Source organism: Plectropomus leopardus, chromosome 14, assembly GCF_008729295.1.
Source record: "Plectropomus leopardus isolate mb chromosome 14, YSFRI_Pleo_2.0, whole genome shotgun sequence".
Taxonomy (NCBI): Eukaryota; Metazoa; Chordata; class Actinopteri; order Perciformes; family Serranidae; genus Plectropomus; species Plectropomus leopardus.
In genome coordinates, this window is record NC_056476.1 from 9,870,257 (window position 1) to 9,896,628 (window position 26,372).

General features: G+C 39.9%; 1 protein-coding gene across 2 annotated transcripts; it reads left to right on the top strand.

Annotated features, from left to right (window-relative positions):
* The first annotated feature begins 824 nt into the window (after positions 1–824).
* diras1b (DIRAS family, GTP-binding RAS-like 1b) lies at positions 825–25,859 on the top strand. 2 transcript variants are annotated; one of them, XM_042500351.1, is made up of 4 exons: positions 825–918; positions 1,355–1,454; positions 18,862–19,203; positions 20,330–25,859. In XM_042500351.1, exons 3-4 carry the CDS (start codon positions 18,895–18,897, stop codon positions 20,615–20,617), a joined length of 597 nt encoding a protein of 198 aa, XP_042356285.1. In that variant the 5' UTR covers positions 825–918; positions 1,355–1,454; positions 18,862–18,894; the 3' UTR covers positions 20,618–25,859. The 2 variants fall into 2 exon arrangements, with proteins under 2 accessions (XP_042356285.1, XP_042356284.1); XM_042500350.1 differs by lacking the exons at positions 825–918; positions 1,355–1,454 and adding an exon at positions 2,699–2,832.
* Positions 25,860–26,372: the final 513 nt, after the last annotated feature.

Genomic DNA, 26,372 nt, shown 5'->3' on the forward strand with positions numbered 1-26,372 from the left:
ATAGCTGCTGTGAAGATGCGTCAGCTTGGTGTTTGTTATGTATCCCCTCAGCCGCCGGTGTCCGACAGGTTATTGATTAAACAGAAATTGGACACAGAAACCAATTATTGCATTGTGTTGCTGTGGTGTTTGATCCAACGCCTTGTATTGGGTGCGGGGCCTGTAATTGCTGGGGACAAAAGAAGAAGAGCTGAAGACAAGAGGACAAATGAGAAGAGGGGCGAAAGTATGACCACATGTTTTAAATTACAATTTTTCAGATGGCTTTTTCTTTTTACAAGCGGTTTTTTAGCCGCACTACAACAACATGGCTCTAAGTATGGAAATATCGAGTCTGTCGGTTGATCTCAACAGCTTCTGAATGGATTGACATGACATTTTGTACACACATTTGTGATCCCCAGAGGATGAACCATATTGACTTTCCTGACTGTGACTTTTTCTTCATTGCCACAGCAGATTAACATTTTTGCCTTTAGTGACATGTCTTGACATCTTACAGCTGGATTGCCATGAGTTTTGGCACAGATATTCATGGTGCCCAGATGACGATGAGTAATGAATTTGATGATTCTCTAAATTAAATATAGGGCCAGCAGGGGTCAATGTTTTCCCTTTAGACTGCGAAACGCTTCAATATCTGCTCGCTTGATTGGTGAAAGATTTTGTTCAGACACAATAAACTTGTAAAAACATAGGAAAAAAGCTTTTAAAAAACAAAACAAACTAAAAAACAACACGGAATAAGGCAGTTTCTCATTAAAAGTCTGTTTTTATTTTTTTGTTTTGCTTGTTTATACCTACGATGTTTAACACAAATGGCCCTATTTGTTTCGTCCATTCTGGGCTACTGTGGAAACAACATGGCAGTCTCCATGAACAAGGACCTGCTTCTGGATATGAAAGGCTCATTCTAAGGTAATGAAAACACAATGATTTCTTATTTTCAGATAATTATATATTGGAAAAAACACACTAATTTAAATTACTTTTTTTTCACATGTCACCCTCAACCATACAAACTGGACCTTTGAGAGTTCAGATTTTAAAGTTTGTTGTTATACCTGAATAGTATTAGGAAACTTTAGCTTGATGGAGCACATATGTAACTCATGTATTTTACTCAAGATAACACAATTAGACTTTTTGCAAATGAGCAAATGTTAACCAAGGAAGGTGAGAATACTTAATTCTGAAAATAGATAGCTGTAGACTCGTGTTTTAAATAATGACTCCAGATTGGAGTCTCTTCTTATATCCAAGATGATTTTCCATCTGCATATTTTTGCATAATCTCTTCTCCTGCCTTACCCTGCATTATCCCCTGATCTTTTTCTCATTATTCCCTCAACAGAAACAATGATGTTTGCATTCGTCCTGTCTGCTCGCCTGCTGCAGCTCCCGGGCTCACCGACAGAGGGGGACAAACACACGGCTGCTTGGATGGAGAGTTGGTGAGTCACACACTGAGACCGTCACGTACAGACAAACAGCTCAAAACAAGGCCCGGTCTCACTCAGCCATCGGCCTTTATTATCGCCCGGGCTCGGCTTCCTCACACTTATTAATGATGCTTCAGAAAATGAATGAAACGTGCTTATTCTTGTTGACATTAGCTGGTAATTCATATGGGCGTGCTCATGCAAGGGCTGATATACTTCCTGGTTTATCTACTCTGTCATCTCTTCCGTTCATTCCACCCATTACATGTTGTTTTGCTGTGTGTGTGTGTGTGTGTGTGTGTGTGTGTGTGTGTGTGTGTGTGTTTACAGTACATACAGCTTACTGCACTTGATGTATGCATGGCGCTGTCCGTGGTGCTGAAACACAATGAGGTCGCTCTCCGTGGTGCTGATCCTGGATCAGACGGGAGATGTGATTTTTTTTAATAGATTAGAAGCTCTCCAAACTGACTTCACATATACATTTTAATGACGCTAAATACAAAGCATTTAAATAAGAATTGCCATGATATCTCTGCTTAATTATAGGCTAGAGCAGATTTATGATTCATGTCTTATTTATGTCAAGGGTATGTTTTTTAAAAAACACACTCGAGGTGGGTTTATCATGCGTCCATGTTAACAAAATGTAAGATGATGAGTCTAATGTATCTGATCCAACAATTTTTTTTTTTTTTTTTTTTTTACTTTCAAGAATTTTAATGTCATAGTCGTTTATTTCTGCAACTATAAGCCAAAATTAACCTACATAAATCTGCCTTGGCCCTGGAGATATCCGGTAGTTACTTGGCTGTGGCTGAAACATCGACAAAATCATTTGGAAAATAAATAGGGTTCTGCTTCGGTTACATTTTTCACCGTGCATTTAATTTCATCAGTTGGGCTACTTTAATGTGATCTGTTGCGCTGGGACCATCAATGTCTTTACATCCAGGTTCCTTTGATAATTTTGTATTGCATATGATTAGACTGTGGCTCCGCGTATGAATATTGGGAATAAGGTGGCCTTATTCCGTTTCATTTTCTTATTTTTTGTAAGATTCCAAATTCCCAGTCACACTAAAATACTTTTTTAGAGGGAGTCTGTCTTAAATAGCTAATTTTGCTGGCATCCAACCACTAGGAAGTGTATGAACTGAGAGAAAATCAAGTGTGGACAGAAAAGGGAGAGGGCATAGCACCTCCCACGTCCTATCTGCGAGAGAGGGAGAGAGGAAGAGAGAGAGAGAGTCTGCTGTGGTGGTGTTGGAAATCGGACGACATGAGCTCTACATGAACCGTGTAAAATGCTTTAAGACGCTTTCGGCGTTTGTCTTACATCCGTCTAAACCAAGGACGAGCCTGAAGCGGAGCTATACTTCACGACCAGGTATGGAGATGCTGCTCATCCGCACATCTTTACATGGAGGTTAGATGTTGGTATTCAGTGGCGAAGCCGCGCGCTGCTTCTGCCTGCTGAGCGCGCACGATCCCTGCTGTTCACGGGATGACAAATCTCGTTATGTGGCCGGTTGATTTAAACGCATCCGCACTGGCTGCTATCATATTTGTGTTTGATAACCTCGGTCGTGTGGATTGTATGTAGCCTATGCCCGCACAGCCATATTGGCAGTCAGCAGGAGAGAGAGGGGGCAGAGATGTGAGGGGTGTTGAGATTATGATATTGCTTTGAGGAGTAAAGGGAGGTGGTGGTGGAGGAGGGAGGGGGAGGAGGGAGGGGTGGTGGGGTTTGCTGCGACTGCGAAATGATGGCACCGTTGCGAGATGGCGATCCTCTGGTATTTATGAATGAACCCAGCAGAGTAGGGTGGTCTGTAATGGCGTTGCGCACCAATCTGCGGACCGACGGCAAGCCCTCTCTCCTGCCTGCCACCCCTTCCTGACTACAGCCGAGACGGAGATGCACGTCAACATTAGGCTATACACTAATAATGACGCCAGCATGACGCATAAAGCCCGATTTCTGTGGCAAATGTCACTCTTAATCCTCCATCTGGATCTGTGTTTCACCACGTCTCCTCCTCTGTGCCTGTTGTTGTGGGTCTCATGATCTGGAGAGGAGATGACATGCAAAAGGAGTTGTGCATCATTCAGGCCTTCTGCATGTGTGTGTGCGTGCATGTGACTTCCTGTATGCATTGAACACTGCCAGTCATGGGTGTGTGTGGGTTGCAGGGCTTGCGAGAAAGCAGAAGAGAGGAGGGATGTATGGCAGTAAATCCTGTGATTAAGCTCTAAAGTGTGCGGTTGGGGAGTAGCATAGAGATGCAGCCTGTGTTAAAGCATGCATGTGTTGGTTGAGGATGGGGGGATAAGTGGAAGTGTGGGGGAGTGTGGCCTGCCTGCCTGTCCGTTTGTTTGTCTGTCTTGAATGGCCACAGCACGGTTGCATAAGAACACTTCTGCTGCTAAGGCAGGACAAAGAAATGACTCAATACATGGTAACAAGGAAAAACAGAAAGAGGAGATGATGCTGGTGATGATGCTGACGTCTCTGGTGATGCTGGAGATGAGTAAGGATGCTGATAATTGAAGATGATGATTTGAGTGGTATTTTTTATTTTTAGCCAAGGCCCATTGCAGCACACTACACAAAGCTCTGTGAGGTAACTGAGGTCTGGATGGCCAGATGTTGGGGGATGCCACTCACTTTTTGGGGACAGGCAGCTGCACACACACAACCAGCCCACATATTTCTGCATTTATCATGATCAGGTCCATCCAGAGCTGGGACCATGAGTAGAAACTTTCAGAGAAGTTTTTTTTTTTTGGCTTCGGACAATGAAATAACATACATTTTTGGAATAATTTGGGTGCAGTTTCCTAAATGGGTACTTATCCTGTTAATTTCTATAAAATTGATTAAGCATCCCCCATTCATGCATAAATAATATAATAGGCTTTTTTTGCAGTGCAATCCATGTTTACTACGTCTAACAGTAATTTTTTTCCTGGGATTAAAAATCAATTCAACAATATTCCTTTTCACCATTTACTTTATGACATTTTCCAGCCACTGTTATTACCTTTTAAAATTTATGATAATAATACATTTATTACATAATCAACAATAACAAGATGTTGCACACACAACCAAACAATTAATAAAATATCATAAGATTAATTAAGTGATGAGAAAAAGATTTAAGGCAAATAACAAAAACAACATGGGGAAAAAAAGATTTTCAGTAGGTGATTTTTTAAATTTTTAAATTTGTTATCCTTTTCCATTATTAATAACAGCACATTTGTTATATTATCAACAATTACAAACAAACATAAACTATAAAACATCATAAGAATAACTGGAAAGAGCAAGGTTTTTGGCAAATGGGGGGGAAAATAAAATGCATATGTTCAATAGGCAATTTGTTCATTTATATTTAAAGGGTTAACTTTCCAGGTCGCCTGGTAGAATAAAAAATGAACATCTAAGATTCAGTCCATTCTTGATTGAACACTCAGTCTTCATTGTCTGTTTCTCTCTCTTAGGAGCAGTCCATGCAAAAGTACTTTTACTGGACACTTTTCTCTCATCTTGTCTCTTCCCTGTGCGTGCATCACACTCACTGATTCACGTTGCAATGCGTATCGGAATGCACAGATCTGATTGGCTGAGTAGCCTCACATGAGATGAAAACGAAGCATGCAATTGGTCAGTGAGCTTCCTTGACTGATAAATCAGTGCTGTAAAGGCTAGAAATGTTAGGCTGTTTAAAACAGAAATGTGAATTCAAAATTCATTAAATCTCAATAACTTGTCAGCTACTTGTCCAGGTCCTGATAGTATGATCTGGGTCTGGACCCAGATCACAGTCTGCCTACATTTGACCCCAGTGGGATGAAGAGGGGTAACAGGTTAATAAGTGGACACATTTTTGTCATTTTGCTAACAAAGGGGTGTCGGTGTCCCCCCTCAAATTGTCTACTGCAGATGTTAATACTCAAATACACACATTGACTCACAGTGTCATCATCATAAGATGAAGGCTTATGTCATGATTTGAAGGTTGTTGTCTGATTAAAATGTTGAAGGGAAATGGATTTTTAAAAAAAAAAAAAAAGCTCCCAATTTCCCCTTTTTGTAATAAGAGCGGTTTTGTTAATTGACTGACATTTGTCAACAAGCCGAGTGTTTGCATATGATAATACATATCCTTCTTCTTGTTGGAGAGAAGTTCTGAAGCAGGTTAAAATCAGCTTCAGGTGTGTTCTTGCTTCATGTGAGAGAAGCATGCAATTTTTGAGCATGCTGTGGTTCTTGTACCTTCTTCTTTTATTTATTTATTTTTTACTTTTTGTTGAACATTTTAGTTAACTTAAAGAACTGCAACGACTGCAAATGATTGTTGCAACAGCAATCAGTGAGCCATAATGAACTGAATAGTAAATCTGACTTTTGTTTATCTATAAACTGGTTATTTAATAGGAAGCATGTGTCATAACCAATTCTTAATGGCTAGTAGCACCTCAGGGACAGGGACTTGTGATTCTGCACGAAAGTCTGACTTGATTTACAATTCTTTGAATATGAAAAACTTGAAACAATAATTTATTCTCCTCTAAAACTGACTCCATAATTAGATCTATGATTGGGTCCAAATATCAGACCCTTCCCGGCATTAACCTGCATAGTTTGTGTTGAAGCATGACCCGCGTCGAACCATGGCAGCAGTTTAAGGCTGAGCGCGATGTAAAAACCAGAATTTGTAGAAGTATTTATATTAATATATTTATATCTATATATTGTGTGTGTTTACATACATACACATGTGGCAATTCAGACATTTGTATTCCAACATGCACCTTCTCCTACCAAAAATTTAGCAGCACAACTGTCATAAAATATATATGAAACTGCCATGTAATATAAATAAAAAAAGAGATTGTATAACATTTGTCCTCATTAATGAGAGGCAAGAGTCGGGATGAGTTGATGGCAACACAGCACATACATTATTCATGACATTATACACATTATAAGGTCAGCATTTAAAAACAAAACAACAACAAAAGACCGGGAAATTGGAGTGAATCTGACACGAGTAAAGCCTGAGGGAATTTGAGAAATTACAGCCAGAACCTGTCGGGTTGGGCCCAGTTAGGTTCGGGCAGAGAATCAAAGCTCTGTCCAAAATGCTTTTTGAAGTTATAGTTAACTACTGTCTCCTCCTGATGCTTAAGTCTGTCTGATGCTTTGACAGTGAAAGTCTAGTCAAGTGCATCATCATTGTTGAGCACTCCTGAGCTATATATAAACTATATACTGCATAACGTCTGCTTTAATACTGGAACAGATCAATGCTAAAGTGTTTTAGTTGTTCTGACGGCATCAGCTCATTTGAAAGGTCTGTACAGTCTTCATTATACATGGCATTAGGCAGGATTGTCTCGTGAATAACTAATAGAAGGTTGAGATGGCTGTTCTGGTCCATTATGCACACTGTGACCTCTGAGTTACCGTGTTTCATTTGACATTTTGTGCAAATATGAGCTCTTCACTTGATATAAAATGCTCTTTCCCCCATCCAACTTTAAATCTGTTTATGAGAGACGATTGACAGTATTTTGTGGTTTAAGATTAATGGTCAGTTTGCTATAATCTCAGTTGCATCATGGGGGCGTCACAAGCAGTGTGGAATGGGATTCCCTTGTTGTCTCCATCTGCGTTGTTATCAGGCGTGGATCAAGTGGTATTATAAAAAAGCTGTGCCTGGTTGATCTCGACGGTTGAAACCAGTGGAGTCAATCCAAAACGACCAACCCTGTCACCATCTGTCACTGCAGGCAGGCTCCTGCAACTCACTCCGGCAGTCTGTAATTAGTGCTTCAGTCAGGTCAGAGCCTCTGCAGCTTCTAAGAATAGACTTTGCTGAAGAAAAAAAAATGGAATACATTATGCTTGACAACAGACATAATTGCTCTATTACCACCGCTGGAAGAATTTCTTTACTCTTTCTCGGTCGGGTTCTAGTGTCAGTATCCAGGTGCCTGTGCGTTTCCCAGATTGCCAGGCCGAGGTATTAGCGAGGTCTTATGGAGAGGCCAGACGGAGAAACCCAGGGTTCCCCAGGTCAAGCTAATACTCAGTCCTAATACTCACTCAAAGACTAATTACATGGCCATGTTGCATGCAGTCCTGTGTAAAAACTGCTGCAAAGAAACAGCGTGATTATGGTTTCAGGGTTTGATTACAGCTCAGGAATCAATCTGCCGGAGGGAGAAAATGTCTTCCTAAACTCTTACTAAGAGTGCACATTTGCTATTTCCATTTGGACTTATCAGGGAGTAGTTGCAGGTAGAGAGATGGTTCTCAACACCTGAAGCTGCAGTGTGCTGCTGGCTTTTGACAAAGCGGAGAGAAGTCTGCATCTTGCTTGTGAAAAACATGCATCGGTTTTTGATCTTCCCCTCCCTCTCTCTTGGCAACAAGCACTGATGTTAACAAGTTAAATGCTAATGATGAGAAATATTTGGCTTTTGCAGTGAGACAGGTCTGTTTGGTTCTGTTTGTGGATTGGTTTGAATATATTTTTGAACATTTTAGTACCTTGACGTTTTCTTATGGCAGGATTTACATTATGTTGTACAGTTACATGTCCCTCTAGTGCGTTTTCTGCAAGAAGACCAGTGAGCTAAGCACACTGTGGCTTGCCCTAGATAATTCAGTGAAATTTAACTTTATTGTTTTATAATAGTGGGTTCAAGACAAACTTTCTCCCCATACAAGGCCTGGGCGATATATTTATATTGTGATATGAGACTAGATGTTGTCTTAGATCGTAAATGTGTCTTTTCTTGGTTTTAAAGGCTCTATTACAGTAAAATTATGTAATTTTCTGAATATGCCAAACTGTTCTAGCTGTGTATCAACCATACTGGTGATTATTTATCAAAAATCTAATTACATAAATATTTTGTAAAACCACCAATAGTCAGACTGAAAATATCATTACATAACATAACATTAAAAATGATATTGTGATATTTGATTTTATACATAGCCCTAACTTATACTTTAGAGCTGGCACTGTAAGACTACAGTTTCAATAAATCCATAACATAAGGAATGGCTTCAACTTTTGGCTTTATTAATACTCAGAATCATTGATTTAAAGTTATAATCTGTAAGATTGTACTGAAATCAAACCCCATTGTTTATACTATTTGTGGTCGGTATTCCTTTTCTGCAACAGTTATTCTGTTATTTTAGTTATGTAATTGGTTGTTTCGGTGCCGGTTTGAGAATGTTGAGACAGTTTAACAGGTCAGTGTTGGATGTTAACTGCTGCGTTAGCTCATGCTATCGAGGCAAGAGAGAGATGCTGCTCTGAACAGCAGCAACAGCTGAAAATCAGTGATCAGCTGTCAGCTCCCCTCACTGTCAAAAATAGTTTCTAATTCTGTGGGAAACAGGGGTCAACCAATATTGGTTTTTCAGGGCCGCATCACAGGGCATCACAACTATTTTTGCCATTTTCACTTTCCCCTACATTTTTCTTGCAAAAACTGAATAAAAACATTACATGCATCACAATTTTTTGGAAAAGCTGCCATAAACTCAAACATTTCAGGCCACAACAATCCCAACAACAGCCCGCAAAATCCTGGAGGGCCTATATCTCTCTATGAGGTAGTTGTTATTATTAGTGGCAAATTCCGCAATTCTGTCACTAAACTCAGATTCCCTGCCTATGCACACTAGCAACTTTATTTAGTTTGGTTGCACTTTTAACAGACACACAAGTTGCTGTTCTGTTGTATTTCTGACAAAGTAGCTTCCAAAGTAGTGTTTGCTGTAGTATTAAACCACGCTTGCCATTACTACATTAGTCATGGCTGTTTCCAAATCCGGGATTAAGGATTGAAACAAGGCTTCATTGCTGGTGTGAACTCCAAAAGGTCAGTGTTTCAACAATTATAAGAAAACAGACTTTTTTCTGTCTGGATGGTAAAAATCTTTTATTTTAGTCAAGTATTTCATGAAGCTAAGCGTTGAAGCAATTCTTCATCCTACTGATTTATTGATGTTGTAGTCTTGGCAGGTCTAAACTGCTGCACTGTGCTTGGATTTGAGAAAGTAGAAAGTCATGTCTATCATCATTTTAGTGAAAGTAATAAAACCTTTGGGGTTAATATGTTTTCTGAATCAGCCTAAACTGTGCACAGCTCAACAATGAACTTGCAAAATAGTGCTTCGGGGGAAATTCCTGGTGCCTGTTCTGAGGTTGATAGATGGATCTTCTGCTGCAAAACCTGCTGGACCAACTCAAATGTGATGTTCTGTGTATTATCAGACAGATAAATGTCACCCGTGCTGTTTGTGTGTCTGGCTGTGCTGATATTCCCATGCCACAGAGTTAGTGTCAGTGCATGCTGAGTCAAAGGGATGTGCATGGATTATCAAAGGGCTTCATCCGGAGCTGCATGTAGTCTTACTGGGAGACCTCTGGTATCTTAAGTCCTGGGAATTGGGTCAATGCAGAGCAGGCCAGGAGCACAGAGGAGGTTAAGCTCAATGATTAGCTACTAAGCCAAGACCACAGTGCTGCAATCTCTTGTGCAGTCCAAAGCACATACTGCATGCATGTACTGAGGTGTATGCTCAATCACAGTATAGATTGACACTAATGAGATGCAGACACGCCCGCAGTCTCGCACAGAGCATTCAAACACCTCAAGCATACCCACAGGTACCGTCACATGCATGTTTTCCTATGCGTGTATACACACATGTCCAGTGGTGGTATTCAATAGTATTAATATCCTTTACTCAAGTAAATCTATTAATACCACAGTGTGAAAGTACTCTGTTACAAGCAAAACTCCTGCATTGAAAATGTTACTTAAGTATAAGTCAGTAAGTATAATCAGGAACATGTAATTTGAGCATTAAAAGTAAAAGTACCTGATGCAGGCAAATCTAAAAAATAAAAATACACAAATAAACTATAAACTACCAAATAAAATACTAAAAATATTCTAAATAATTCAAAATAATTTAGAAAAAAATAGTTGGTTCAGTTAATTGATTAACTGACTAAACTGACTAAATTCACACTGATGTTTTTTTATGCAAAAATCTTAATTTGTAAAGTAACTAAAGCTTTTCCGATAAATGCAGTAAAGTAAAAAGTACAATATTTCCCTCTGAAATGTAGTGGAATGGAAATATATAGTGGCATGAAAAGAACAGACTAAAGTAAAGTACAAGTACAAGTACCTAAAATGTGTACTTAATTACAGTACTTGAGTAAATGTACATTTATATTCCACTACTGTATATACACTTAGCATGACTTAAAATTAACTTGTTTCTTAGTTTTTGAATGATATAATGCAGGTGTTTATTGCAAATTAGAGGAGTATAATTAGATATTTCAATACTGCAGTATATTTCAAATGTTGTCTTATTTACTTTACTTATTCAGAATCCCTCAGAGGGACTGAAATGGTCTCTGATCACACTGATTCATTGTTTGATCATATGCTAGGTGAGCTATAGCGGCAGATTCCCTCCACGCGGTGATGCAGTTTGCAGTTGTAGTTGTTAATTCTGGAAAGAGACATTGCTGTTGAGTTTTTCAAATGTATTTTTTCACGCTTTGAGCACCACAATCGGAGTGCCATCTGGTTCCATTATATTGGAGAGAAGGCAGACATCTCTAAGGCTGATATCTCCAACAATCTGCAACTCACACCAAAACAGTCTAGACTGATAAATAGCACCACTGGGAAACATATAATTTATATTTTTAACTTTGGGGTGAACTGTCCCTTTAAAATGCAATCCATTTATGCATATCTAACAAAAAGTAGCCATATCTAACATCTCGTTTAAACACAAACAACAACACTGTACACTCCGTATCCAATAGAGGATCCATTATCATGATGAATCATGAACAGATTTTTGCTTTGATGGGTACAAAAGGAGTGTTTCTTTTCTTTGCATCATCTCCTTCCAATAGACAGACACACACACTGACGCAGACAGGAAAGTCTTGTTTTATCGTCCATTTTTAGTAAAACGACTGAGAAACTTTTTCACATTCATAAATCTTAAATGAACTCCAAAAGATTTCATAACAAGCACATGCGAGCCGTTTTCTTCGGGCTCCCCATTTGTTTTGTAAGCAGGTGTAAATACAGCAAAGCAGCAGCGTGACTCAACGTGTGAGACTATCAACATTTATAAATTGTACCTCTTCAATCTGCTTAAACCTAATAGAAATACCCGTCTCTATAAATTTCTAAAAATGCAGATTCATCCCCGTGTGTTGTAACACACACACACTTAAGCTGATGTGCGCACAGAGCACGGGGAATCTTTTTGCTTGACTGCACAAACACACATCACACACACACGTCCGTACTCTATCTGACAGTCTGGCAGCTGAGGAAACTTTGTGCAGGTTTCAGACATCGTGATGAGTCTGTGTGCGTGACTGCGTGTGTGCGCACAGCTGTGGCCGGAACATTTCGGAGAACCTCGAGCCGAAAATCTGTTGATCCTGTAAAACACTCATCGCCAAATAGCCGTGTATCCGCAGCATTCCAGTATCCGCGGCTTGATTAAAACCCTTTTCTCCACAAGATACCATGGGAGCGCTTTGTGGGTGTCTATTTAATCACGCTCTTGATCTGTTGAATGGCATTGTGTTTGATGTTGGTTAATGCGCTTCCTTTGTGCCGCTGCGTAAGTGGCTCTCTTGAGGGAAATTATGTGCATATTTTCGCTAAAGGTGACATTTCCTTGCTCGCTCTGTGAAATAAACGAGCGGAGACGGCTGTGTCACGTCTATTTTCTGACTGAGAGGAGAGGAGGCCTGTTTGGTCTGTGCCAAAGCTATCTGCTAATGGAATTTGGCTGGACCGCCACAGATGCATTTATAGTATACCATTAATTCATTAAGGAACTGCAGTCCTCTCGTTTCAAATAAAACAAGAGAAGAGGAAAGGGGGAGAGACAGCTTGAGTTTGGGAGGAGTGTCATAAATCTCAGAGGCCTGGTGTCAAGGACGAATGGTAAAGGAGCGGAAGTACAGTGTGTGTGTGTGCGTGTGTGTGTGTGTGTGTGTGCGCGGTGCTTGGTGTCACAGTGAGGTTGCACCTGTGTGTGCAGTTATAGCTGCTGACAGGGGGAGGGAGGTAGCTAATTTTAGTTCAGGTGAAAGACAGGGAGGGAGCGGAGGAAGGTTTTGATGAGCAGGATCGTTGTCATTGAGCTGAAATCCCCCATCCCAAAAAAAAGAAAAAACAAAAACAAAACAGGCACCAAGTGAGGCAGGATGACAGACTGACAGGGCCCAGACAGACGAGCCCCATCGATCAAAAACCACAGCGGCCTTAGTTTATTGATCAAACAGCATGGAGGCCTGGGGAGTGAGAGAGCGGGAGACGGGGGAGAAACAGAGAGAAGACGCTCAGGGAGTAGGTCAAAGAAGAACATCTTCAAAATGCATAAATTAATGGAAAAGATATGCAGAAGGACGAATTCAAAGAATATTTGCAAGTATATCAGTATCAAGAGCATGTGCAAATGTGTGGCTCCAACACAGATGCACAGACATATCAGCTTTAAAGGTCCCATATTGTAAAAAATGAGATTGTTTTAAAATATAATCAGGTAAAGTTGCAGCCATATGACATTTTCATGGTACGATAACCGTCTCCCAGTTCCACCATATCACGGTATTACAGAATTAGTATTAGGAATTAATTAAAACAGAAGGGTTAGAGTTAGTTGAACAAATGCTTTATTACTATAATTAAAACTTGAAACCATGTTTTTGATGGAAGTATGTGTAAAAAAAAAAAAAAAAAAACAGAAAAAAACTAAAATTAAGGTGAAATTCTCCATTCAGCTGTATTTTTTTCCAATATTGTAGATAAGCAAATATACACGGTATAATCATCAACTTGCATATCACAGTATTCCTTTAAACTGGAATATCATTGCAACCCTATAAGTATTGGTGCTATATAAATACCGTGAGTATTAAAACACTCCATCCAAAAAGAAATGCACACAGTCTATGTGAAGAAACTGTGCCTTTAAACGGGTTGTCTAGACCTCATGAAGTTGTGATGTCACAACTACACTTTTTAAAACAATTTTAAAAGATAGAAACTGCAGCTACTGCAACTGCAGAAACTAGAGTGCAATCGTTGGGGGAGCCAGTAGCTCACCTGGTAAGAGCAGCTGCCCCACATACAAAGGCTACGTCCTTACCACAGCAGGCGCGGGTTCGACTCCTTTGCTGCATGTTATCCCCTCGCTGTTCGCCTTTCACGTTGAATAGTGTGTCCTATCTAATAAAGGCAAAAGCCAACAAAAAAGTAAAAAATAGAGTGCAGATGTTGAAGACCCAAAAATGATGACCAATCAGAGGAGAGAGGGCTTTTCTGGAGGAGACCTTAAAAAGATAGGAGCTAAAATCAAGTGTTACAGACAAAGGCTGAGTGCAGGTATAGTCAGGCAGACAGTGTGAAAAAAATAATGTTTTTTAAAGCATTAAAAATGTTCTAGTAGAAACCGCAAATACAAAATGAACCTAAAGATGAGCATAATAAGGGACCTTTAAAACACAGAAACCATAGCAGTCCATATACTTTTATTCTAGATTATTGCAGGATATTATTACAACTGCAAATTATCAACACAATAAAAGCACTGCGGCCTTTGTAGAATAGCTCTGGTTCATTAGAACTTGGTCTTGTTTTTGTCCTATATTGGCCATCATTGCTATCCCTAAAAATAACCCTGTACTCACCAAGATGCTGAGATCTGGGAACACAGCTACACTGCTAAAAATAAGTCAGACAGGGCGAGAAATCCCGTTTGGCCAAACTTATTTGGAAGTGCAAATGAAGGCAAACTGTAATAAAGGCCAACTGTGACTCAGAATATAGAGCGGGACAAGTTACTGAACCTCAAATGTCTCCTGATGGCTGTGTGTGTGTGTGTGTGTGTGTGTGTGTGTGTGTGTGAATGCAGGTGGCACTTTGTATGGAAGCCTCGGCCACCAGTGTATGAATATATGTGTGAATGAGTGAATGTGCATGAGGTCTTAAAGCGCTTCAAGTGATTAGAAGACTAGAAAAATATTCAAATGCAAGTCCATTTTCCATATAATAAACCTTAACAGTTTGCATACTGACTCTCTGGTTCAACTTTGACCTAAAACTCTGTGCAAGAAGGAATGACTATCAATGTTTTGAATGTTTCACGTTTAGATTTAACCCAAAATAAAGAGGCAGTCCATCTAAATCTGCAGAAATTCATTTTTTTGGCATCTAAAATACAAATCCAGTTCCTTACTGAGATTCATCAGCATTCTTTTGGGGTCGTGTTTTTGTTCACCTGACAAATCCAATATTCGCTTTCCTTTTATCTCTTTTTGGTTTTCACTGATGCATGAGCTGAATATTTGGCTCTTTAGCAGCATAATGCTCTACCATGTTCACCAGTCAGCTGGTATAGTTTTCTCTCTCTGGTTTGGTACTGGTTTGGTACTGGTACAGTGGCTTTATCAGAGCTTTGGGGCTGTAAACTGCTGCCTGCAGCCCAGTCACCAGAAGCAAATTTTGGCATTGTATGTTTCAGAAAACCATGACTGCGTAACATTTGTATGTTTTATACATTTTATGTCAGCGTTTCTAAAGTGCTGTAGTATATGAGCTGATTTTGTCATATTGGGGATGGTGGATAGCAGGACACCTAGATGCCTGCCAAGCTACAGATCACTGTTTGACACCAACAAACAACAAAATCTGTTGATTTCTAAGAGAGCCACTGTTGTGTTTCCGGAGGCTTTATAGCATCAAACGTAGTTGTTTTTAAGAAAGACACTGCTGCATTTCTTGCAAGGAAAGTGACACAGAAAGCAACTGTTTTTTGATAAGGCGTCTTTGTGTTTTCAGGCTGAATTCTGCCACACAAACCACACCTAAAAAAAGTTGCTGGTAACTTGCTGTAAATGATGTTGAAAGTTTCAGTTTTGATTTAACATTTGCTTTAAACAAAACATTGTGTTGGAGTTTGTTATATTCCAAATTCAAATATTTCATTTTTGCTGTAAATGCATATTGGTTCCAGATATAAGTTATCGGTCTCATTAACTACTAATAATCTATATCTGTGATGGCCCTGAAAAAAATGAATTGGTCGACCCCTACATCTTACATTATCACATTTTCACATTATCATGTGACACATTGTTATGGTAAAAAATATTGATTATACCTGTTAAAAAGTTTAAGCTGATCAAAGTTTTTTGCAAGACTGAAAATAAGTGATAGTGTTGCTCTGTAGCTGCCGAATGTGTAAATAAGCAGCTGTTTGCTACTAAATTCAGCGCATCAAATCAGTTACTACAAGTTTAAGCATTTACCTCAGAATTAATTAAGCTTCAATCTCACTGGAAAATCTTGCTGTCAGACACCATTTAAACAGATTTTTTTAAAGTATCCCTCACCATCCCTAAAAAATGTATCATCACCCCGAGGAACCAGAGAGCCATTAAACAAGATTTTCTGCTTTGCCAAACCAGAGTAAAGCAGTTAACAGTCTGCATGCGTACGAGCAGAAGACACAGGCTCATCTGCAGATTAAACTGTGGTTGTGTGTTCAGCATGGATATAAAACACTGTTATGTGTCACCCAGACTTACAGCTATAGATTGACTATAAAACCCAAGAGGCACTCCCCGAAACCCCATTTATTTTGAACTCCTTGACTGATATTATCTCGAACCTGGCGATGCAATTACAGGGACCCTGCCATCAATAGTGGATTCCAGCAGTGCAAGCATGACAGAAATCCACTTATTCCATCTGGTATTGATGTCAATTTACTGTTTCATTACAGCTGGAGCTTAGAGAGCAGCACATGATCACAACTGAATGAATGTCTTATTATGGGACCTTAAAGCAAGTTTAGAACCACAGCAGATAAATAATGCAACAGATACAATGTGTAATCACGCACAGATGCTCAGCAGACTCACAAGCACTTAGAAAGATAGCAATAGATTAGGTGTGAGCGCATTGTTCGGGTGCATATGTATGAGCTGCAGCAGGTAATTTTGAGAGTGAAGATTTGTGGAGTCCATTAATGTGCAGTGTTGCTGCTGACTGCAAACCATCATAGCTTTGAAATTATTTGTTTTTCTCTGCATATTCTCTCACTTAATAATGCAAATGTTATATTTACAATGAACCATAGACTGTATAAAAAATAATGGATGTAGCTACCATGATGTCACCCACTAGTTTGTGCACTCCCATTTCAACGACTTTGCCACCTTGGTTTTTTGGAGCCAGAAGTGACCATATTTGGAAGAGAGCGTGGAGCTGACTCGTAGACTGTAACAACACTTTTTAACCTGTCTGTCACTCAAAGCAACCGGCCTTAAATATGCATAACTTTAAGCCTTCATGAAATGTGAGTGGGTGAGTTAAATCAAAATTCACCCTCCATACAGTTGTCATGAATGTTGAAATTAGCTATAGAGACCAAAACCGCTTTCTGGACCAGGGTGTAAACATGCTTGTTTCAGCTGTGAAGTTGGGCATTTTAACATGTGGGTCAAAGGGGATTTACTCTGTTTTGGACTCACCCTCAAGTGGCTATTTGAGGAGTTGCTGTGTTTGGCACCCCTACATAGGTTTCATTTTTCAGCCCCAGATGTTGACGCCTGATCTGAAAACAATGTGAATTTGTTTTGTTTTGTTTTTTAATTTAATCCTGGCTTTTTTTCCTTCGTATATTTATGGAAGGTTTATCTTACAGATAATAAGGCGTCAGTGCTACTGGGGGACTATATTTGTCCAAATACGCTTTTTGTGCCCCTCAAAATAATAAAATTCATTATATTAGCAACTGGGTGGAATTTTCACAGTAGCTGGTGATTTTAATCAACTCGTCCTTCAACTCCAAAGATGTAGCAGGACCAAGGACAAATTGTAATTTTATTTTTTAAACTTTGTTTTAGAAATGTCTCATAAATCTTCGCTCTACCTTCTAATATTATACTAAACATTAAATATAATGAACATGTATTGACAAGTAATTAAAATTACTTATTTGCAAACAAATTCATAAAAATACAATAAAATGTAAAATGTTAAATGTTAACCGGCATCAGGCAAATTAATTTCTCTGTTAGCAGAAATTACTTTAATATTCTTAAGTCCCTTAAAAGGCATTTAATCATTTTCATTTTAAATATACATTTTAATTAGAATATTTTCACCATATCACCTTCACCAGGAACTTTAGTTGCCACCAGACTCCAATTACAAAACAGTAATTTTACCTTGCTGAGCACAGGAGTTGCTGGTTTACTGCTGCCTCAATCAGTTAGTTAGTTTGTGTTGTTGTTGCTTTGGTGAATCTTAAGTAATCCTAGGGTTTCCCGTGCTTTCATTTCTTTATTGCAGGAATCTCATATTTTCCCTGTTTTTTTCTTCTAACCTCTTGATCATTTCTGATTTTATTGCTCATTACCTTCTTCCCATGTTTTTGAAAAAATAAATTAAAATAAAGCCAATTTTCCCATGTTTCAAAGGGTTAAATATAAATAAATAATTTGATTGTATTTCAGATATTTGCTGAGCAACAGTTTTGTGTGAAAGGAATTAAAAGCCCATAGAGCGTTTTTAATTAGTTTAGTTTACATTTACATTTAGTAAACATCTATCCTTGCTGCCCTGCGGGTAAGAACATAAAACAGAAGGCCATCAAAGTGAATAAGCTTTAGTCTGATGTTCAGTCAGATATGTTCACATTATCCTGCACACATGCAACCGAATGGAATCAGGTACAGCAGTCCTGCAGTATTTACTTGTTTTGTGATGCTAATGCTCTGTTTTTGTGTTTGAGGTGCAGATTTAGCTCATTTTTAAAGCTCGTGTTTTGATTTGTTGTTGTTGTATTGAATTGCGTTGTATTATACATGAGTTCATGTCATTGTTATTGTTTTTCTCCCATGCTGCAGGGCCTCTCTGTCTCTTCAAGGGTTTGGTGCAGTTGTTAAGCTTGATAAATGAGGAAACGCTGGAATGTTTTGGGGCTTGAAACTGAGAAACTGTGACTCTGCGAACAGTATTGATTAGGGAAATGTCTGCGTCAGGTGAAACACTTGGAGCCTCACCAAACTCATCCTCTCTAATTTGTACTCTGGCTCAAAGTCAGACCACGAGAACAGTTAGAGTGCTTTCACACCCACTAACCTGAGGTCGAGTCCCACCAATGCTCCCCTTCCTGTTCCTCCTCTGTCTGCTTTTTGATCTGCTGACTGCTCATTTGATAAAATTCCTATTTGCTAAAATTATCTCCTTCTCCCCTCTCCTCATTCTCCTCCTCCTCATGCTCCCACCCTCAACATCACAGGTGTAACATTGTCATAAGCCTGAGGGGGGCAGAATGCCGGAGCAGAGCAACGACTATCGCGTGGTGGTGTTCGGGGCAGGGGGAGTGGGGAAAAGTTCCCTGGTCCTACGCTTCGTGAAGGGCACCTTCAGGGATACCTACATCCCCACAGTGGAGGACACCTACCGCCAGGTGATCAGCTGCGATAAGAGCGTGTGCACCCTTCAGATCACCGACACCACAGGGAGCCACCAGTTTCCAGCCATGCAGCGCCTGTCCATCTCTAAAGGCCACGCCTTCATCCTGGTCTACTCCATCACGAGCAAACAGTCTCTGGAGGAGCTCAAACCCATTTACCAACAGGTGGGGAGTCATTACAGCTAATCTAAATACTGGATAAATCTGTTATTCTGATGTTCTTGCAAAAAGGTAAAATCTACGGCAATTTGTTTCACATAAAGCTAGGGTCGGCAGAAATCAAAGGCAAAAAAAACCCCTGTAAAATATAAAAATACAACCTCCTCCTGCAGCTCTCCTCTCTTGGTCCTAAGCCCCTCCCATTACACGACGATTGCATATGCATGCATTTCAAGCACTGACCATGTGTTTCCCGTACCTTCATTTATTTAATCTTATTTCATTGTGCAGTTGTGTGCATTGCATTCACTCATCCCTTCCTTGCCCTGCTTTCTGGGTTCATTAGACCAAAAATGAGACAAGACTTAGCTAGCAAGCTATCCAGCCCACCATCCCTTCACTTCATTGAAGGGGCTGCCTGCTCTCCTCCCTGCATGAGGGTTTGTAGCAGCAGGGAGTGAGGTGGAGGACACTGATTGGAGGCTCTTGCGAACATTAACTACATAAACATGAACTTTAAGTTGCAGCCGTGACCCTTTTCTCCGGTTAGCAAAATGCTGAACTATAAGCAGCATTTTCTCAACATTTCTGAAATGTTTTACTGATATAGATCCATGTTTTATTTTGTTTGTCAGATTCTCTTTTAGATACTCTCTTTGATGAGTCTGTCTTCCTTTTTCGGCTTGCTTTGCAGTGTAGGTGGTTGTTGCAGCTGCTGGAATAGCAACTTTGTCCATTGAATCAGACATTCACAGAAGAGATAGGCGCGCTAAAGTCTACCCTCACCACTTAGATTTTTTAAGCTTGAAAACAGAGCAAAGAGGAGGTGCAGAAGTTTCTCTCAGTCCACTTGAATTACAGTATGCCCAAAGGTTAATATGGCACTTTTTTCCCAGTGACACCAGAATTAAACTGCCTACCCCAGCTTTAATAAGAAATATTAACCTGATTTTAGTTGTACAATTCCAGTATGACGTGCAACTCAAGGACTTTATATAACTTTACATGAAAGCAAATAATCATGAAATTTATATTAATACAACAACATATTTGGTTAAAAAAAAAAAGTAACAAAAAAATGTGTGCACTGGCCAGAAATTGCAAGCACTGCCCTTATTTTCCTCCTCTGTAGGTCTTGGCCATAAAGGGCAACGTCGAGGCCATCCCCATCATGCTTGTGGGCAACAAGAGTGATGAGACCCAGCGGGAGGTGGAGACCAAGGACGGGGAAGCCCAGGCCAACCAATGGAAGTGCGCCTTCATGGAGACGTCGGCCAAGACCAACCACAACGTAACTGAGCTCTTCCAAGAGCTCCTCAATCTGGACAAGAAGAGGAACATGAGCCTCAACATCGATGGCAAGCGCTCGGGAAAGCAGTCCCGCGCAGAGAGACTGAAGGGCAAATGCAGCGTGATGTAATTCCCGGAGAGGAGGAGAGGGGAGGTGGAGGTTGAGAGAGAGGGTGGAAGAAATACAAAGAAAAGGAGGAAAAGAGGGAAGACGAGAGAGAGAGAGGAGGGACTCACTGAGAGCAAAATGTCTTGAAGGCAACGGGAATCTCATCATCCTCCTCTGTTTGACTGGTGCATTCACAAACACAGTTATTTTTGAGAACATCCAGGAATTTCAGTTTTGGGAGCTTTACATCCATGTGCATTCTGCTAAAAGGAGCGATGAGGGGGGGCTGACGCAGAGTATGGAGAGGCAAATTAAAAAAATAAGAAGTGTGCGTCGCAGATAAATTACCTGTGGACGTCAGCCATAGTCGGAAACAGCGTGGACTTTTACATCATTAAAGTGCCACAATTTTTGGCAGAGGAGCTCATCGAGACATTGGACTGCAATAAAAACCACAGACTGCAGCACCGCTTGAAAAACAAGACTGAAAGTTTCTGATCCAAGTGTCCTCTCTCACTTCTGCATCTAACCCCTCCCACACTGCTCAGCTCACATCCCTCATCATCCCTCATCCGTCGCATCGTAACAAATATAGAGTCGTGAGTATGAAACAGAGTCGTTACTTAAGCTCACTTATCTGGTAGAAACACTATTTTAAGAGACAGTCCGCCATGCTAGAAAATGCAGGTTTGAGACTGCGAGCGTTGACGACGTTACAGCAGCAAAACATGCGAACCAGCTACATCCCAGAGCCACTCCGCAGGACTCTGATGTATATAAACATGGGGTATTTAAATATATTCCATCTAGTCTACACATGTGCCGCCAAACTCAATCTTCTCATCCTAAACATCCTGTCCTGAAAGATTAAAAAAGATCCTACTTTACCTTTTATCGAGCTGCCATTATGTTAAAAAATCATCACATACGTCCTCATCTGAAGTGGAGAAGCATCCAGCGGCAGGGTATTCACACAAAGATATGACGCAACAATCCTTTTAAGACTCTCATCTAGTGTAGGATGAAATCAAAGCTGGACTCTCATCAAACGCAGGAAACAGAAATTCAAGTCTGCCTTGTCTACGAGGACAATACACTCGGATAATCATTGCCAAGCTGGTAAGACGAAAAGGGATGATTTTCGGTTGCGAAGTCAAGAATGTCAGTTTACTTTGGCACCTTTCATGTGAAGGTTTCTCTTCTTTTGCCTTTTTTTCTCTTGTTTGTTTGTTTATGATGCTCTTTAAAGTCATGTAAAAGTCAAAAAGCCCTCCTTAAACAAAAAGCACACAGAGGAAAATAAATAAATAAGGTATGGATGTAAAATCGCCCCATGCTGATTCTTCAGTGTGACCCGATTCGCTTAATTCTGTTTCCTCTTTGGTTGGTCGCATTACCTCTCATGCAGGCTTCAGTTAACAGGAAACAGAATGGGTCACATTTACACACACAGCATGCACAAATGCATCCATGCAAGTGTTTAAAAAAAAACCAGTAACACCGTTGACTGATTACATGAAGACAAACACTCAGCCTCAATGCCCTCACATTGCACTTTATATCATAACCACACACACACACACACACACACACACACACACACACACACAGAGCTGTAATTTCTCATGTTTTTGCCTCGCTTAATATCCTGGAGCAATAGCTCTACTGTATGTCCAAAGTGCATGTACACACCCTTTTTTTCCGCGCAGGAGCTCTGAATATTGTACACAGTGTACACAGGACAGCCAAAAGCACAATACTTTTTTACCAACATATCTATTTGTACTTTTTTTTGTATGGTTTTCTTCCTTTTTTGTCTCCTTTGTGCGCATCTTTAACATTTATTCACCAGTCCAGAACATGGAGAAACAATCGCATCACGATCACCGGTAGCTTCTCGATGTTAAAGTGTTTTATTTGTCCCGTACATGGCACAATGAGGTTGTGGTTCTGCTGAACAACAGGGTAATCGATGATGTGACAGGTTCGCTGTGGAGTTCGTAAATGCGACTACAGGATTGTAGTAAGACGCAGAGGAGGGTCAGATTATTTGTCTACTTTTCTCCATCTCTCAGGCGGTTTTAACAACAATTTGGGTGGAGGATAATCTGCTCCTGTACTGTTAAACCCAAAGACACAGATGATGCCCCTTTTAACTGTGTGTCCATCTATCTGGATAAAAAAAAGAAAAGCACAGCAACTGTTTCCGTCTGTCTCCTTCTCTGTCTTTATGTGTGCAGCAGAATCAACAACTGGGCACTTTAGGGTGACATTTTACTTGAAGTCTTGCTTATTAATCAGCAATGCCTCATTTATAAGCACCATGTAAAATGTCCCTCCTGCATTATTCTCACCCACAGACCCACATAAACGTGTAGTTATTGTAAATAAAGCATATGGTAGTTGAATGAAATGTTTATAAGAGCTTCAAGTAAGATGTTACCCATGTAAAGATAAAACTATACCCGCTGTCTTTCTGGGAATAAGTCCTTTGTAACCAGGAAATGTTGTTACAGTAGGAGGTTTGATGTTGCTATGTACTGTAATATACAGCTTAATAATGATGCTCATGATATATTGTATTTGACACATCCACTCTTCAGATCTATCAGTCAGATAATACTAGCAAAATGTGAATATGTAACTAAAGGTTCAAACTCCATGGCTTTTTTAAAAAAATTTATTTTGAAAGCTGAATGAATCTGTTGTTATCGATGTGTTGTACTTTGCACTAACGTGAGGTCCTGTTTAACTCAAAAATCTGCATTGTAAAATGTACCCTTTACCTGTTAGATGCCAGGGATGCTCACTTGTACTCTTTGTTATTATTATTTTTCTCACCAGTTTATATTTTTAAAAAGTTGTATTTGAAACTGTATTGGTTTGTTTTAGATGCCAGAAAGATGGAGTGATTTATGTCATGTAATTACATGATGTGTCCATCTAAAGGCATGGGTGGATTACTAAATGGGCCTACAGGGCACAGGTTCAGAGGCCCCAAGTGGCAGGGGCCGCCTGGCTTTCACCTGCAAAACTCAAAAAAACATGTACAGACCAGGAAGAGACTCAGAATGACCACAAAGAGACTCAAAGCAACTACAATGAAATTCAAATGACTATTAAGAAAAAAATACTAAAAAAATGGCGAAAAGCAACTAAAAACACTCAAAATGACCACAAAGAGACAAAAAGCAACTACAAATAGATTCAAAATGACTTCAGAAAGAGGCAAATCAACTACAAAGGACTTAAAATGACCACAAAAAAGGATACAAAATATCTACAAAAGGACACAAAGGAACTACAAAGAAATTACTACTTTAAGGGTTAGAATGACCGAAAAGACTCAAAACAACTACAGATGCAGAACAGCTGCAAACTATGAAAAGGGCCATCTATCAGGAGACACAGGAAAACTACAAAACACATAATTGACCACAAAGAGACACAAAATGACTAAAAACAGATGCAAAACAGCTGCGGACTATAAAGGGGCAAAACAACCATAAAGAGACAAATGGCTACAAAGTTACACAGACCAATTACAGACTGAAGAGACACAAAACCACAGAGAGATGCATCACAATTTCAAAAAGACTCAGTGTCTCCAGTGAAGAAGAAGTGGTGGGGCCCTCTGCATGTCTGTACCCAGGGGCCCATTTTCTCCTAAGCCACCTGTGTTTAAAGGTAAAAAAAAAAAAAAAAAAACCTGGAAATTATCTTTGTAACTATCAAGCAGTTCTGGTCTGACGTGATGTGTGGCTACTGGCAGCGGTGGTGCACACGCTGCATAAATATGAGTTTCTGACACGTCTGGTTGCTTCACGCAAATGCCAGCTTGCGAGCGCATGTTTGTGCAATCTGTTGTTCTGCTGACGTCTACGGGAGACTGTCGTTGCTCATGTTCCTGCGTGGAATATGATACAGCAGGGAGGGAAAAACAATGAGACAGCGTGCGAGAGCAGTATGGACAACAAGCTGGAGCGAGAGGCAGCGTTATTAATAGAAGTAGTGTGAAAAAACGGCACTAACTAACCAGCCTGCGTAAGATTCAAATGTGCATGTGAGGAGGCGTGCATGGGAAGTGTGTGAGCGTTTGTTGAGTTTCTTGGGCTGTGTGAGCTAAATGCTGGCATGAATCAGGACAGACACCTCTGCCCCCGTCCTTCCATGGCTTGTCTCATCTCATTCATCAATGAAGCATATTCACTGCTCTGTGTGTGTGTGTATGTGTGTGTGTGTGTGTTTATCTTTGTGTTTGTGTGTGTGTGTGACCATGAGTGGGTCCATCTTTGTGTGCAATCAGCCACCTATTTGCATCCCCTCACTGCGGCCTGCACGAGTGTTTATGCGTGCATGTTTGTGTGCTGTTGTTGTGCCATCTTATCAAATGTCTGTCAGATGTTTGACGCTTTCCTGTGGAGAATGCCTACACATTTCTGCATGAGTCATCCTGCTCAAACACACCCCTTTACACACACACACACACACACACACAAGTATATAAAACAGGCATGGAGGCAAAATAGACAGACTGCATGCTACACACACACACACACACACACACACACACACACACACACACACACACACTTCTTCTTCTACACACATATTACTTTCACACAGGCCTTGTCAGTGAAACCTCATTTTCTCACTGGCTGTTTTTTTCTGCTCTGCGCTGTCGTACAGGCACCACCGTCAGCACTACTTCTCCATAAATCATCTGTCCGCCCAAAGAAATCTTGAGTATCTTTCACGGTCATCCCTTCAGTTTTTTTTTCTTGTGTTTGTGAGTCGGTTGCATTTGAACAGACGGAAGGCCGACCCTGCTCACACCTGATTGTAGATAGCTGTAAATAGTGTTCAAAGGACTTAATATTTCAGAGATGAGAGAAGAGAGTGTGCAGAGGAAATGATGCTGTGGTGGGAAGGTGCCATCAGCTGCCTTTCCTTTTCATAGTCAAAGTGGCTGATTTGAAGCAACGGGGCAAGAGGTTTCTTTGGAGGAGATTTGGTGACTTTGTGTCAACTCCACCAGCTGTCATGAAGTCATTGAAACTTTGGGCTTTTTTCAAAGTGTGCTATAATGTTCTCTTCAAGAAAAGCAGTTAATTGACTTTAAAAGGGGAAATGTACGGCAGCCCAAAGTGACCGATATTCAATAAATTTATTAAGATGTAAAATGAATAATCATATGACTAAATGATGATAAAATAAAGAGCATAACCATGAAATTGTGAAAGAATCCAATTAATGTTTAAAATTCAGCCCTTATGAATTTAAATTTATATTCTTTTAACTGTAAGTTTTTGTTGTATTTTTTATTTCCTATGAACATTTGTTTTGTAGAAACACTTTTTCATCACAAAGTCTTTGTCCGTCACCAAAGACAAACAGGGCAGACCCAGTTATGTCATTGGCCATCTGCTCATTCAGAGCAAAGCCGCAGCCAATCGCATAATAGAGTCTTCCTTGTTTGTTTTGATGGAAAGTTTAATTGTAAAATAAACAGTTACTGAACTATAAAAACAAACTATTTGTGTTTAAAAAAGTTAATGTCTGGGCTGCCTTAATTTTTTTGACTGAATTTGAGAAGACAAGTTGAATCATTACAAAATTACCTCAACTTGTCAAATTAAATTTTTACGGCAGCACAGCTACTAACTTTCCTAAAGTTAAAACAAACAGTTTATTTTTACAGTGTAGGAAATGGAATTGTGAAATAAAAACAGGACATCTGGGATAAAAATAGCTCTAATTGAATAAAATATTCCTA